Genomic DNA, 14,391 nt, shown 5'->3' with positions numbered 1-14,391 from the left:
GTTTACCAATTTCCTTGTTCGCCATGCTTCTTGCAGTCCATTCCTTCCTTTCTGGATTCAACTGCCTTTTTTCCTGAACAACAACCCTGAGTTCTTACAGCAAGACCTGAAAATGTGTTCTTCAGCCTCTCTTTGGAATGCTAACTTATCTCTGTACAATTCAAGGCTATCACCCATTCTTTTCATCACTTGTAACTTATTTTGTTTCCTTCTGGTCTATATTGCTGCCATCGAGAAAGCCTGCTACCAGTGCAATTATTCCGTTGCAGGTAATGTCTTTTTAGTTGCTTTCAGATTTTTCTCATCTTTTGCAATTGTACTGTATGTCTAGAAGCAGACTTGCTTTTATTCACCGCTTTAGATATTTGTTATTTCTTTTAATTTGAAGATCTGTATCTCTTTTAAAAATTCTGAAAAAAAAAAAAAAATCTTCAAACCTCTTCCCTCCCCTATTATGTTGGATCTTCTCATCCTGTTCTCCATGCTTCTTAGCTTTTTCCTATTTCCCATCCCTTCCTCTGACATAACTGGGTATCATCTTTCTTTGGGGGGGGTGGGTATCGTCTTGATTTATCTTCTAGTTCACCAGTTTTCTCTTCACATATGTCCAATTTGTGGTTTAATCTGTTCACCAAGCTCTTACTTTCACTAATCACACATTTTTTAGTTCCAAAAGACTTAGTTTTTCAAATCTACTCTGCCTTTTTTCCGTGTCATCTTTCCTAATGGTTTTTATATTTTCCTCTCCCAGCCAATCATTTTAAATATTCTTACTCCATAGTTATCCTATATTAAGTTTGTGGGGGTGCTAAACCTCTAAGGTTGACTGCTGACTTGTACTCACAATGGACTGTTTTGGACTTCTAATCATCTGAGTGGAGCTTTTTTCTTCTGTGCTGTAGCAATATGATGCAGTTAAGATTGTGGGTATGTATTCTCTGCCCACCCAGGTTGCTATACCGTCTGTGTACTTTTCTGAGTCATTTTCAAACTAAGATCTTCAGCCACCGAGGGACATATATACCTCACATTTTGAGCTTCTGAAGGTTTCATCTGAACAAAGATGAAAAAAAAAGGTTTTCATCTGAACCAGTGGCTAATCAATTTTGCTTGTTTTAAAATTCTATGTTCTGTAGCTCCAGGATAAGTGAGAAAACCTAATCAGTGGTCCTGGGAATTCAGGGAAATAATAATATAATTACAATAACCAGCTTTTGCCAGTTACAGTACATATTAGCACATACAGAAAATCATTTAGTTCCCTCAACAAATCTGTAAGTACTGTAAGGCTTATGAAGGTTATGTAATTTGTTCAAGGTTGTACAGTTGGTATGGGACAGGCTAAAATTCAAATCCAGATTCATCCGACTCTAGAGCCCAATCACTTAATAACTCTTTTCACTCAAGTAAAACTTACTTGAGGAACTATTATGTGTCAGCATGAGCTAAGTGATAGGTCTAAGTGGTAAACCAAACAGATTATTTTTCTTCTACCTTTCAAATTATCTGTGAGGGACTAGAGTTTCTGTTTTCCTCTTAATTTCCAACTTGTTGCAGACCAAAATCTTAAAAGAAATTTAAGGGACTTCCCTGCTGGTCCAGTGGTTAAGACTCTGTGCTCCCAATGCAGGGGGCATGGGTTCATTCCCTGGTTAGGGAACTAAGATATTATATGCCACACGGTGCAGCCTTAAAGAAAAAAAGAGAAAGAAATTTAAAACACTGCATCAATGTCAAACTGCCATAAAAGTTTCCTCTCCATTTTTGTTTTCATCTCTCCATGGGCTGGAAACAAACAGTCTGCAGGCTAGCCCCAACTACAGGTCACTTTCACACAGCACTGCTCTACAATGTACTGTCAGACCATCTGGAGGGCTTTGTGCAGATTTTTGTGATGGTGATGACAACAACTGTGGATGGTAAAAAAAGTGGCGAAGACATTTCTGACAATGATGGCTTGTATGGGGACAGCAAGAACCTTCTAAGAAGCTATAATTAAGATTTTAGGTCACAGTCTTCCTCAGCTGGTAAAGCATGAGGAGGAGGAGGTGGGTACAGATTCAGTAGATGGTGAAAAGGCTAACTTGACACAAATCTGACAGCTCTCCTGGTGGAGAATGTGTACCACCATTTGCTTCCTCTGTTACTCTACTCCTCTGATAGGACAGGACAGTAGGAAAGGGGCCAGTCACAAACACTAATCACAAAGCTTAGGGAAATGTACTGCAAATTTTCCTTCCTCATCAACCTGCAAAGAAAAGGATCGCACATGCTCAGGAACTAGCAAGCGGACACATTAACATCATCCCAACTCAAGCAGTAAGATAAACCTGCTGAAAAGTATTTCAAAGCTAAATGACTTATGAGTTATTTGCATCACTATTATCTCTTGTGTTTGTGTATTATTGTGATCATACACACATTTAACATACTGAAATCTAAAATACATATATCTTACTATACCTTTTAAGAGTAATAAATACCACTAACTTTAAGGTTTGTAAACTCATAAATTTTGTATATGACACAGAAAACAAAAATATATTCCTATGCCTCTTTGTAAGTTAAGAGAGATTTCCCGGGGGTATTCCCTGGTGGTCCAGGGGTTAGGACTCTGCTCTCTCACTGCCGAGGGCCTGGGATCAATCCCTGGTCAGAGAATTAAAATCCTGCAAGATGTACAGCATGCCCCCCGCCCCCACAAAAGACAGATTTTCCAGGAAAGAGCTTGAAAGTTTGCCAAAACTTATATTGGATGGACTAAATGTCTAAAAGCATATGACAGCTACTTTCATCTTAAAGCATCTGAGGAGGTATGGTCACAGCGTTCAGTATTTCAAATTTTAAACTGTAGTCTCTATCACTATTAGAATCAAAACTACATTATTTTCCTGCAATTGTGGTTTATTGTAATCTTAATCCATTTTTTTCAAAGACCATTCAATACATTTATACTATTCCAGTAATTACCATGCTACCCAGAAAAACAAGTGAACAGTTTATTAAGAATTAAATGAGGGTATGGAATGTGATACAGTACAAGTAAGACACTCAAGATGGATACAATAGTACTACTCACACAAAAAGTTAAATCTCTTAAAAAAAATCATAAGACAAAAGAAAAAGCAATTCCATCATCATAAAGTAACATATTTCATGCAAAAACTTCAAAGAAATCCCCAGTCCCCCCCCACATCCCCAAGCTCCTAACAAAAAGCTATCTGAAATATGCCATGCTAACATATTAACCACAATATAATCATTCATAGAAAAGCAACACACTAATTAAGAAATGAATTAGATGAAACAACACAGGCTGCAAAATCGTAAACTCATAGATCACGATGATTTTACATGATAAGCAATTCCAGATTCATTCATATGGTGAGCAATATGAGCTAAATGATGAGAGAGAAGGTATGTAAATATAAACTCCACTAACTCATCTCATTATCTTCTAATTATAAAACCTGGAAGCTTCCAGAACCTGAAAAATTATATAAAATTTGGCATACTCCTTTTGTGTTCCAAGAAACAACTTTAGGATCATATTTGCAATTATTAGAGAGCTGTATAAAAAGCACTTTATGGTCAGGAATTGACCTCTTAAATAATGATCACAATTTACATCAATAGAAACAACTCCAGATATGCATTTACTGTGAATAACTCTTACTCAAGACAAGAAACATGATTTTCTAGCACTTTATGTACAAGTAACTGCAAAGGCCCAGTTAACTTAGAGACTGAATAAAATGTAAAACAAATGTGAACTGGTACAGAGAGTGGATAGGAACAGCCTCATTAACAGAGGTTTAAGTGGGTAACAATCTTGCTTTGACTTCCAAGAGAACGAGTCAACAGATTGCCAAGCTGTAATTCATGTCTCTGTACCAAGATGCTTTAGCATATTTCATGGAAAAGTAGTTTTACCTTAAAAAATAGGAATGGCATTTTATGGGATGGTATTCCCCTCCACAGCTGCCAAATAAGCCTGGTCACCAGGCGATGCAGAGTGTATTTCCAAGTGGGTGTAACATGTCACGATGAGGCAACCCAGAAGCGGAAGCACCCATCTCATGGCACCTGCCTATTCAGCAGGCCAGGAGAGAACGGGGACACCCACGTGTCACGGTTTTGGGTTGAGCTTACCTATGGTGTATAAACTGGTTATACATGAAATAGTAAGGCCAAAGAAAAGGAACAGGAGAAAAACCACCCACTCCCATCTGCTATTTTTTTCCCTTTAAATTTAAGGTAATTAGAACAGATTCTAAAAATTTCAGGATTATCCTTCCCACCATTTGAAATTCAACTTCCTATTTACATTCCATGAAAACAACACTATAATGTTCTCTAAAAAACAGAAGCTCTTGCTCTAATTTTCACAAAATAACATGAGAAAAATTTTCAATGTGAAACCCAGAGTGTGAGGCTTGTAAAGAAGTGTCTTTAATAATCAGGACCGTGAAAGTCAGAGCTCTTTGGAATGTGTGTTATACATACAAAGTTATCACAAATTAAACTCCCAGAGTATTTATGAAACAAGTTCTTAAATGGGAAAGATTACCGATGAGAGACAAATGTTTCCATCAACAAATTAAATCTGAAGGATCAATCTTTCCCAAGTGACAAAGTGTCTGCTAACAATTCAACACAGCCTCTGGAATCAAATGTCAAAGATCACTCAATCATGATGATTCAAGATGAAGTACAGATGAGCAGTACATATGAAAAAAATTTGTAAACTGCTGCCATTCTAAAACAGTAGATTTATATTACAAAGCAATGTAAATAAATATTGGGCTAGTACAAAAGCTCTTATTTACAGTTTTACAAATGAAACTGTATTCAGTGTAAATGCTGTGTTTTGAAGAACACAGTACTATATTAGTAAAATGAGTTCTGTTGAGGGGAATTACAGTTTCTGTTAGAATCAATGTATAAAAGATTCAAGTTAACTCTGTTTATAATTTAGTACAGACAAACCCAGTTTAACCTGGAATGGCATCTGTTAAAGTGCTGAAAAACAGGAAATATTTAGAAAACACTGTACATTATTAAAGCTTTATCAAGTCAGAATGTTAAAACCCTTTCACATTTTTAACCTTTTGCCACAGGGTTGTGGACAAGATGATTTTTCTCGGCAAAGGAGTAAAACTTACGAGGCCACCAGCTGCTTGGGTGATTTTAGGTTCGGCGGTGGTAGTTTCCTAAAACAACTATTTACCCATCAACCATACCTTCAGGCCTTACAATCTGGTAAGTAATTAAATATTCAGGATAAGCCTGGAAGAGAAAGATTAATTCAAAAATTGGTAAATAAATTTTTTGAATGGAGACTTATTCTAAGGATTCCTTATCTTTAGGGAAGAAGCTCTAAATTAGTGTTGCAGAGCAGAATAATCAAAGGGCCTCTTCTCAAAACAGCCTTACGTGACTGCAATCCCTCCGATTCTCAATCAGCAGGTCTAGGATAACTGCTGGGCATGTGTTTGTCTTTAGGAACTGAGGTTATCCTGATACATATCCCCAGTACATAACGCTGCTCTAGAGATGCTTCTGACTGCATCTATGCCACTAAGAGCAAGAGAGAATTACACATTTCTTTGCTACAGAGAGGTTAACTATTAAAATATATATAGGATTCTAATTAATTATATTTTACAGAAGCTTAAAAAAAATTCAGAATAGCTGGCAAAATCTGAATAAGGTCTATAGGTTAGATTTACTACACCAATGATATTTTCCCGATTTTACAATTTTAAGACAATGTCCTTAAAATTTAGGTGTACTTAGGAAATACACCCTTAAGTATTTAAGTGTAAAGGAAGACGCTTATACCTTACTTCCAAGCAGCTCGGGGCGGGGGAGGGTGGTGGTGGTGGGGGTGGGAAGGATACACACATATAGTAGGGAGAACATGATAAAGGAGAGAGAATGCTAAAGTATTAACATTTTGAATATCTGGGTAAAGGGTCTAAGGGAATTCTCTTTACTATTATTTCAACTTTAAGTGTGAAATAATTACAAATAAAAGTTAAAAAGAAATCCAGTTCGTAAGGCACTCTGCCTTGTTAATTTAAAAGATTAGTAAGAGGTTAAAGTATTGCTGAAAATGAACAAAACTGAATTACCTGTTCTCCTCTGTAAATAACATATTCAGCTAATGCTAGGCCATTTACACTAGGTCGACCAGTGACTGAGTGATGACCTGGAGGAGAATGCGCCATTTTCATTGCACTGAACTGCAGGAAAGACTTTCCCAAGGTTACACGGCAAAAGAGCAGCTGCCTGTAACACATGAAAAGGAAAAGATTTCCCTGAGACAAGGCCATACAGGATAGTTTTATTTATGTCCACTACATAAGCTTCTGAATGCATCTATACATAAACACAATTGTTTTCACCATTTTACCCTTTGAAAGAGTTTTTAAAGAATATATTCTACTACTCTCTCTAATGAAAGAATCTGTCACTTTAATCCTCATTGTAACTATAAAATACTATCTTAGATTATAATAATCTTTAAGTGATACTGACTCTGCCATCCTGCTTGTATCCCAGCAAAAGCACTAATCATTGCCCAAGTGAGGAGGAGGAGGAGGTTTTAAGGGACTTCCATGAAGTGTCTTACAAAGCTGAACATTTATCCACCTAAGTCCTATTGATTCCACTTTCAAAATGTATCTCTCCTCTCAATTCTACTGTCACTATTAAGTTCAAATTGCCCAAATTTTCACCCGGACTATAACAATGGCCTTTAAGCTACTTTCTCTGTTTTCACTCTAATCCCTGTCTAAATTATTTTCCATCTAAGCTACCTGTGATTTAGGGAAAAAACAAACAGCAAAACCCATAAATCAGATGACACTACTTTTCTGCTTAAAACCTTTTAGAGACTGTTCACTGTACCCAAAAGAAAACCCAAATTTCTTATAATGATCCCAAATTCTCCAACTTTACTTTGTGTTCATTATACCTAAACGCATTAGTTTTTCTTCCTGCAGGCCAAACTTTCTTGTCCCAAGGCCATCAGACACACTGTTTCTTTTACCATCTAGAATGATATGTTCTACCACTCTTCAACTGGCTAATAGTCATTTTTCAAGTTTAGCTGAAACGTTTCTTCTTCAAATTTGTCTTTGCTCACCAGTTTAGGCTGTATTAATTCCTCACTCCCCAAGGGCATATGACTGGCCTTCCTTAGGTCCAACGAACTTTTTACTATTTGACTGTTGCTCTCTCTAATCTACTTTTCTTTCTACGGGAGAACAAGAGATTTGGTGGTCTGATGTCTGTCTCCAAAGAAGATAGGCTGTCTTTTTCATTCTAAATAGGCTCTTTGCAAATTTTCTTAGCATTTCTAATATATTTTCTATAATAGTCACAATCATTCCGTGATAATTCAGCATATAGAAATCTTAAGTTAATAAATTTATTTCCAGACATACAAGCATTGTACTTCAAAGACAACTGAGAAGAGATACTAGAACACTGCTTACTATTAATAATCAGAACTATTTAGCCTCCAGATGATATAGGACAAGTAAAGATAGCAGTGTTCAATTTACAGACTCTCAAGAAATTACAAGCCTCCTAGTCATTCCAATCTATGATCTAAAATAGAAGCGGGTGGGAGGTCATACCCAGGAGGTCTGGCTTTAGACACCTACATGGGTGTCTAAATTTAGGGAGAAAACAGTAAGAACAAAACATAAACAGATAGTCTTTGTCTCCCTTCAGGACTTCAGTCCTTCACTTTGGCAGCCCTTCAAAATCAGCTGGGAAGCTTTAAAAAATCCCATGCCCAGACCAGACCCCAGGCCCCCAAGTGAGAATCTCTCGAGGGTAGGACACAGTCATTAGTAGTTTTTAAAGCCCCTCAGGTAATTCCAATGTGCTGTCACAGCTGACAACTACTGCTCTAGGGTTTCTAGATCTGTGATCAGAAGCTTCGGCATTCCTTAGGAACTCAGTAGAAATGCAAGTTCTAGTGCCCTAGCCCCAGACCTACTATATCAATAATTCAGGAGGCGTGGCATAGGAATTTGTGTTTTAGTAAGCCCTCTAGGTGATTCTGAACTTGTTTGATAGCTACTGTTCTAGGTCTTTATAAGCAGTGCTCTAACCACAGAATAAATCTCAATAATTAATCTTACTTGATTTTTCAAATGGTGAAGATTATTTACCTACAAGGATTTTATCAACTAGGACCAAGTCATTTGGATGATTTCAATAACTAAGTTCCACTAGGGTAACTAAAAGTAGGAAAAAAAGAAGTACTTAAAACGACTGACATGCTGATATGCTTTAATGGTAACTTTTTTCTGAGTAGTAACATTACAAATTGACAATTAAAAATCATACCACAGTGGAGGAGAGATTCTCTCACCTATTACCATGAACTGATTAGGTGTAGCAAATAATGCCATTTTATTAATAGCATTTGAATACTAGATTTTTAAACAGTCCACAGTAAAATCTCTTTCATGTCCAGCAATATTTTCTACTCCATATTCTGAAAGGACTGTGTGTTCTAATGATTGAATGAGGTGAACAGATCAAATGCTTGTAACTGTGCTTGGTCTTACAGCCCCGTTTAAAAAAAATCAGCTACGATTAGAACCAGTGAGAGGGCCAAAGCAACCTGAACTATGCCTCACTTGGATTCCTAGAGTTGTCCAAGATAATGTCTTACCTGAAAATTTCAGTATGAAACCAATTCTTATCTGATTCTTATCAAAATAAATGAGAAAAGTGATCTCTTACCTGTGGCAAATGTAACAAGATCTGTCTTTATGTACTGGACACCCAGTACCTCCTCCAATTCCATATACATACTGATTGCTTTTGGAAGAGTTTTCAGCAAAATAGATCCCAGCTCCAAACATGCCTCCTATGTAGGCATGCCTTTCATCAAAGCCTTTATGGATAATTGCATTCACAAAGGGAGACCCTAAAATACATATAAATAGGTAACATTTTTAAATCACAAGAAAAGGAATAAAAGCTAAAGCATCTTAGAAGTTAAATATTTTTTTCTTCAATTGTTTGACTCCACAAAAATCAAAAGGCACTACAGCCAACCCATTCCCATGGTGCCCTGAGTGAAAACAAGTCAGCTTAGATACATGATGGACTAAAATCCCACTATTTAAGGCTCCAAGCAGTGAGAGGAACAGACATCAGAAGAAGTTAAATTTTGAATTAACATACATACATCACCACCATAAGTAAAACCGAAACACAACTGTCAGCTGGTTCACTACTTTAGAATAGCTATTCTAGAAGAATTGCTAATGTGAATGAATGTTTCTAACAGGGTGGTGGTTCAGATGCCAAAGTAAGGACACGTAAGATTCAACTAGGAAAAACGTACAGATCACCTGAAAGAAACATCAATGCTAGAGTTATCAAATTCCCGGCCCCAAATTCATACAAACCCAGAATCAAGAGTCTCATAATTCACTTCCTATGGCCAGGCTGAATGCAACTAGGTCATGCAATGACACCCACATCCGTGTACTTTTTCTAGATACCCAAAGTGGCTAAAGTGATCTTTTCAAGTTCATGCTTTTCTTTATATTTCTCTCCTATCCTTTCACTTCTCTGCCTTTTATCACTTGCTAGTACCAGATTCCATCGGCAAATGTGGTGTGTTCCTCCATTCCCTACATATTGACTTCTTTCTCTTCCTTCCTTGCATGCATGCCAAGAAGGAGCTCAAGCAAAGACCAGGAGGTACTAAGCATGGAGACCAGGTCAGGGAGTGCAGTGAGGCTGGGGCTTGGGAAAAGCCAATATGACACAGCTAACTGATTCATCAAGATCAGTGTCCCTGTGCATAAAGGGACAAGGGAAATATGCTGAACTCCGCTTTACAGAAATACTAAAGAATAGAATAACTTACTTGAATTAACTTGGAAAAACCAAAACCATTTCTATTATAAAATAGAAAAAGTCATACATTACAACCCTTAAGTCAATACATAAATAAATATCATATTCTGTGCCAAGACATTATCATGACAATTTTTAGGGTTTTGAAATGAGAAGTACCATTTAGATATTATATACTAATGCAGTCTGCTATAGCCATTCTTCCAGGGGATTGTGAAATTTAAATGCTGTGTTTTATAGAACTTTCAGTTCAGTTCAGTCGCTCAGTAGTGTCTGAATCTTTGCGACCCCATGAATCACAGCACACCAGGCCCCCTTTCCATCACCAACTCCCGGAGTCTACTCAAACTCATGCCCATCGAGTCAGTGATGCCATCTGGCCATCTCGTCCTCTGTCATCCCCTCTCCTCCTGCCCACAATCCCTCCCAGCATCAGGGTCTTTTCCAATGAGTCAACTCTTCACATGAGGTGGCCAAAGTACTGGAGTTTCAGCTTCACCATCAATCCTTCCAATGAACACCCCAGATTAATCTCCTTTAGGATGGACTGGTTGGATCTGCTTGCAGTCCAAGGGACTCTCAAGGGTCTTCTCCAACACTACAGTTCAAAAGCACCAATTCTTCAGAGCTCAGCTTTCTTCATAGTCCAACCTTCACATCTGTACATGACCACTGGAAAAACCATAGCCTTGACCAGACGGACCTTTGTTGGCAAACTAGTGTCTCTGCTTTTTAATATGCTATCTACGTTGGTCATAACTTTCCTTCCAAGGAGTAAGCGTCTTTTAATTTCATGGCTGCAGTCACCATCTGTAGTAGTTTGGAGCCCCCAAAAATAAAGTCTGATACTATTTGCCATGAAGTGATGGGACCACATGCCATGATCTTAGTTTTCTGAATGTTGAGCTTTAAGTAAACTTTTTCACTCTCCTCTTTCACTTTCATCAAGAGGCTCTTTAGTTCTTCACTGTCTGCCATAAGGGTGGTGTCACCTGCATATCTGAGGTTATTGATATTTCTTCCGGCAATCTTGATTCCAGCTTGTGCTTCCTCCAGCCCAGCGTTTCTCATGATGTACTCTGCATTATAAGTTAAACAAGCAGGGTGACAATATACAGCCCTGATGTACTCCTTTTCCTATTTGGAACCAGTCTGTTGTTCCATGTCCAATTCTATTTGTTGCTTCTTGACCTGCATACTGGTTTCTCAAGAGGCAGGTCAGGTGGTCTGGTATTCCCATCTCTTTCAGAATTTTCCACAGTTTACTGTGATCCACACAGTCAAAGGTTTTGGCATAGTCAATAAAGCAGAGATAGATGTTTTTCTGGAACTCTCTTGCTTTTCGATGATCCAGGAGATGTTGGCAATTTGATCTTTGGTTCTTCTGCCTTTTCTAAAACTAGCTTGAACATTTGGAAGTTCACAGTTCACGTATTGCTGAAGCCTGGCTTGGAGAATTTTAAGAATCACTTTACTAGTGTGTGAGATGAGTACAATTGTGTGGTAGTTTGAGCATTCTTTGGCATTGCCTTTCTTTGGGATTGGAATGAAAACTGACTCTTCCAGTCCTGTGGCCACTGCTGAGTTTTCCAAATTTGCTGGCATATTGAGTGCAGCACTTTCACAGCATCATCTTTCAGGATTTGAAATAGCTCAATTGGAATTCCATCACCTCCACTAGCTTTGTTCGTAGTGATGCTTCCAAAGGCCCACTTGACTTCACATTCCAGGATGTCTGGCTCAAGGTGAGTGATCACACCATCGTGATTATCTGGGTCACGAAGATCTTTTTTGTACAGTTCTTCTGTGTATTCTTGCCACCTCTTCTTTATCTTCTGCTTCTGTTAGGTCCCTACCATTTCTGTCCTTTATTGAGCCCATCTTTGCATGAAATACAGTCAGCAAAAACAAGACCGGGAGCTGACTGTGGCTCAGATCATGACTTCTTATTGCCCAAGTCAGACTGAAATTGAAGAAAGTGGAGAAAACCACTAGACCATTCAGGTATGACCTAAATCAAATTCCTTATGACTATACAGTGGAAGTGAAAAATAGATTTAAGGGACTAGATCTGATAGACGGAGTGCCTGATGAACTATGGATGGAGGTTCATGCCACTGTATAGGAGACAGGAATCAAGACCATCCCCAAGAAAAAGAAATGTAAAAAAGCAAAACGGCTGTCTGAGGAGGCCTTACAAATAGCTGTGAAAAGAAGGGAAGCGAAAAGCAAAGGAGAAAAGGAAAGATATACCCATTTGAATGCAGAGTTCCAAAGAATAGCAAGGAGAGATAAGAAAGCCTTCCTCAGTGATCAGTGCAAAGAAACAGGAGGAAAACAATAGAATGGAAAAGACTAGATATCTCTTCAAGAAAATTAGAGATACCAAGGGAACATTTCATGCAAAGATGGGCTCAATAAAGGACACACACACACATATAGAGAGAAAATATGAATAGTCAGTATTATCATTTCTATACTTTTTCCTGTTATGGTAATTTTATTTATAAACTATATCCATTCAAAACATACAAATTCAAAAGAGACTGAAAACACAAATATAAATGCAAAGATTTACAGAAATAATGTTTATTTTGTTTAAAATGATATGAGAAATATACAGATTCATTATTATTTCAAATCTGACAAAAAATGTGGAGGAGGATGATGGCAGGTAGGGAGAGAGGAATCTTACCATGAAATAGCATTCTTTCATTTGCATGGTTGTGGTTTTCTTCAGAAACTTCTTTTCTCCTGTGAGTGTACCTTTCCCATAGTTTCTTGTTACAAACTTTCTGAATCTATAAAAAGAAACCAGCAAAATAAAATCTCTGGATCACAGTAACTACTTACCTACTTGTTAATCTCAACCAAAAATGGGCCACATAGGATCAGAAGAGAGGCAAAACTTTCTCTGAAATATAAATTATGTATTATTTTTAGTCAACTAAAAAAATTTGTCACAACCATAAAGATGAAAATATAGGTACATTTTAGAAATTGAAAACTACAGATGAGAAAAAGTTACATATGGTTATATGTAAAGGTAAGAGTACTGTTAATTGATTAAAATACTTCGTCTCACTTTAGAATTATTACTAAAACATCTCCACATCAGACATGCTGAGTTCTGTATGGAAATGTAAGAAAGAAAATACTATCTTTCCCCCAACTGCTTTTTCTGGCTCAAAGTACCATCTTTATATGTTTTTAATTAAAATATTTGATATAGCACACCAAACAATCACACACACACACACTCCCCCTAATATTTCCTGTATTCTTCCCAATCCCTCCAATTCCTGAAACTTTTGTTTGGAGAAAAGTTTTAAGATGTATGCTGGTTTCACTAGGAGTATTTCTAAGGTCAAAACTCACAATCCTAGTGCTGCTTTTCAGCTGTATGGAAGGGTGCTACAGCCCCCTGCTGGTCCTAGAACACATCTGGGAGCTGATGGTTTTAGTCTAGGTTCAAATTAACTCAAAATACCATCAAAGACATAATCAAAGCACACAGATTGGCATAAACAGAGCTCATTAATGTGTTAAAAAATGGAACAAAAACAAAGTTTTATCAGTGAAAACACTTGTATTAGATATTATACTAAAATATCTTTCTAGAGAAAGAAAACAGTGTACCTCCCAAATTCAGCAACTCTAGAAATCAAACCCATATTGTTCCTTCCCCTCACCCTTAACAAACCTTGGCACATTTTGTTACTGGTTGCACACTAAATGCCCTTGACTAAAACCTACCTATAATAGGAATAATTATTTGTTATAGTAAATATTATTATACATGTGTTCATGAAAAGAAAACTCAAGATGTCACTCAGGTCATACTATGATATGAACTAATAAAACACAGCTCCTGAAATAATAACCCTTGCACCTGAATAATGTGTACTTATTTTATATCATCTTATTTCTAAATAGTAAGAACATAACCATGTTGACGAATAACTCTAAAATATGAGATCTACTGGTATACTCAAAATAATATATTATTGTGAGACAGTAATATAACACAACTGAAAGATTTGATACTATTCACCTTTCAGTTTAAAATTTAGGTATCAGAAATACTGACCACATTGTAACTCTAAATCTTATAATGATTAAGAATATATCGACGTAGTTAACAGAAAATCATTATACATATTAAGTAGAGTATACAATTTGGTTGCCATACAGCTTTTAAAAACACCAAGCAAATTAGCAAAGCTGAAAAGGCCCTGAGAAGAGTACCTGATATTAATAAGAGTCAGCACTCTCTTTAACAAATTTTTTTTAAATGACTATTTCTGGAAAGATGAAAGGTACAGAGGGACTACTACTAAAATTACCAAAAAATGGTGTTATGTGTGAGGACTCACAGAAACCTGGAATAGTCACAATTAGGTCAAACTAGAAACAAACCAATCATGGTGTAACTTTTAAAAAGATGGGAGTCGTTCCCTGAGCCACAAAAAGTTCAAAATTACTGAA

General features: G+C 37.0%; 1 protein-coding gene and 1 non-coding gene across 3 annotated transcripts in view; both read right to left on the bottom strand.

Moving 5' to 3' along the window:
- Positions 1-2,985: 2,985 nt before the first annotated feature.
- Positions 2,986-14,391, bottom strand: part of TNKS2 (tankyrase 2) — a 65,356-nt gene continuing 53,950 nt past the window's right edge. For both annotated transcript variants that reach the window (XM_070470643.1, XM_020869962.2), the window contains 4 exons: positions 12,599-12,704; positions 8,773-8,959; positions 6,138-6,294; positions 2,986-5,289 (listed from right to left, as the gene is read on the bottom strand). In XM_070470643.1, the coding sequence (XP_070326744.1) occupies positions 5,227-5,289; positions 6,138-6,294; positions 8,773-8,959; positions 12,599-12,704 (513 nt within the window). In that variant the 3' untranslated portion in view covers positions 2,986-5,226. The remainder of the gene's footprint in view (positions 5,290-6,137; positions 6,295-8,772; positions 8,960-12,598; positions 12,705-14,391) is intronic.
- LOC139036133 (small nucleolar RNA SNORA79) lies at positions 9,049-9,191 on the bottom strand. The gene has a single exon (XR_011488871.1). It is a non-coding gene; the product is annotated as a small nucleolar RNA SNORA79 (small nucleolar RNA).

The sequence above is a fragment of the Odocoileus virginianus genome, chromosome 7 (assembly GCF_023699985.2).
Source record: "Odocoileus virginianus isolate 20LAN1187 ecotype Illinois chromosome 7, Ovbor_1.2, whole genome shotgun sequence".
In the NCBI taxonomy this organism is placed as follows: Eukaryota; Metazoa; Chordata; class Mammalia; order Artiodactyla; family Cervidae; genus Odocoileus; species Odocoileus virginianus.
Note: the sequence above shows the minus strand (reverse complement) of the source record. Positions and strands in the feature narration are given on the sequence as shown.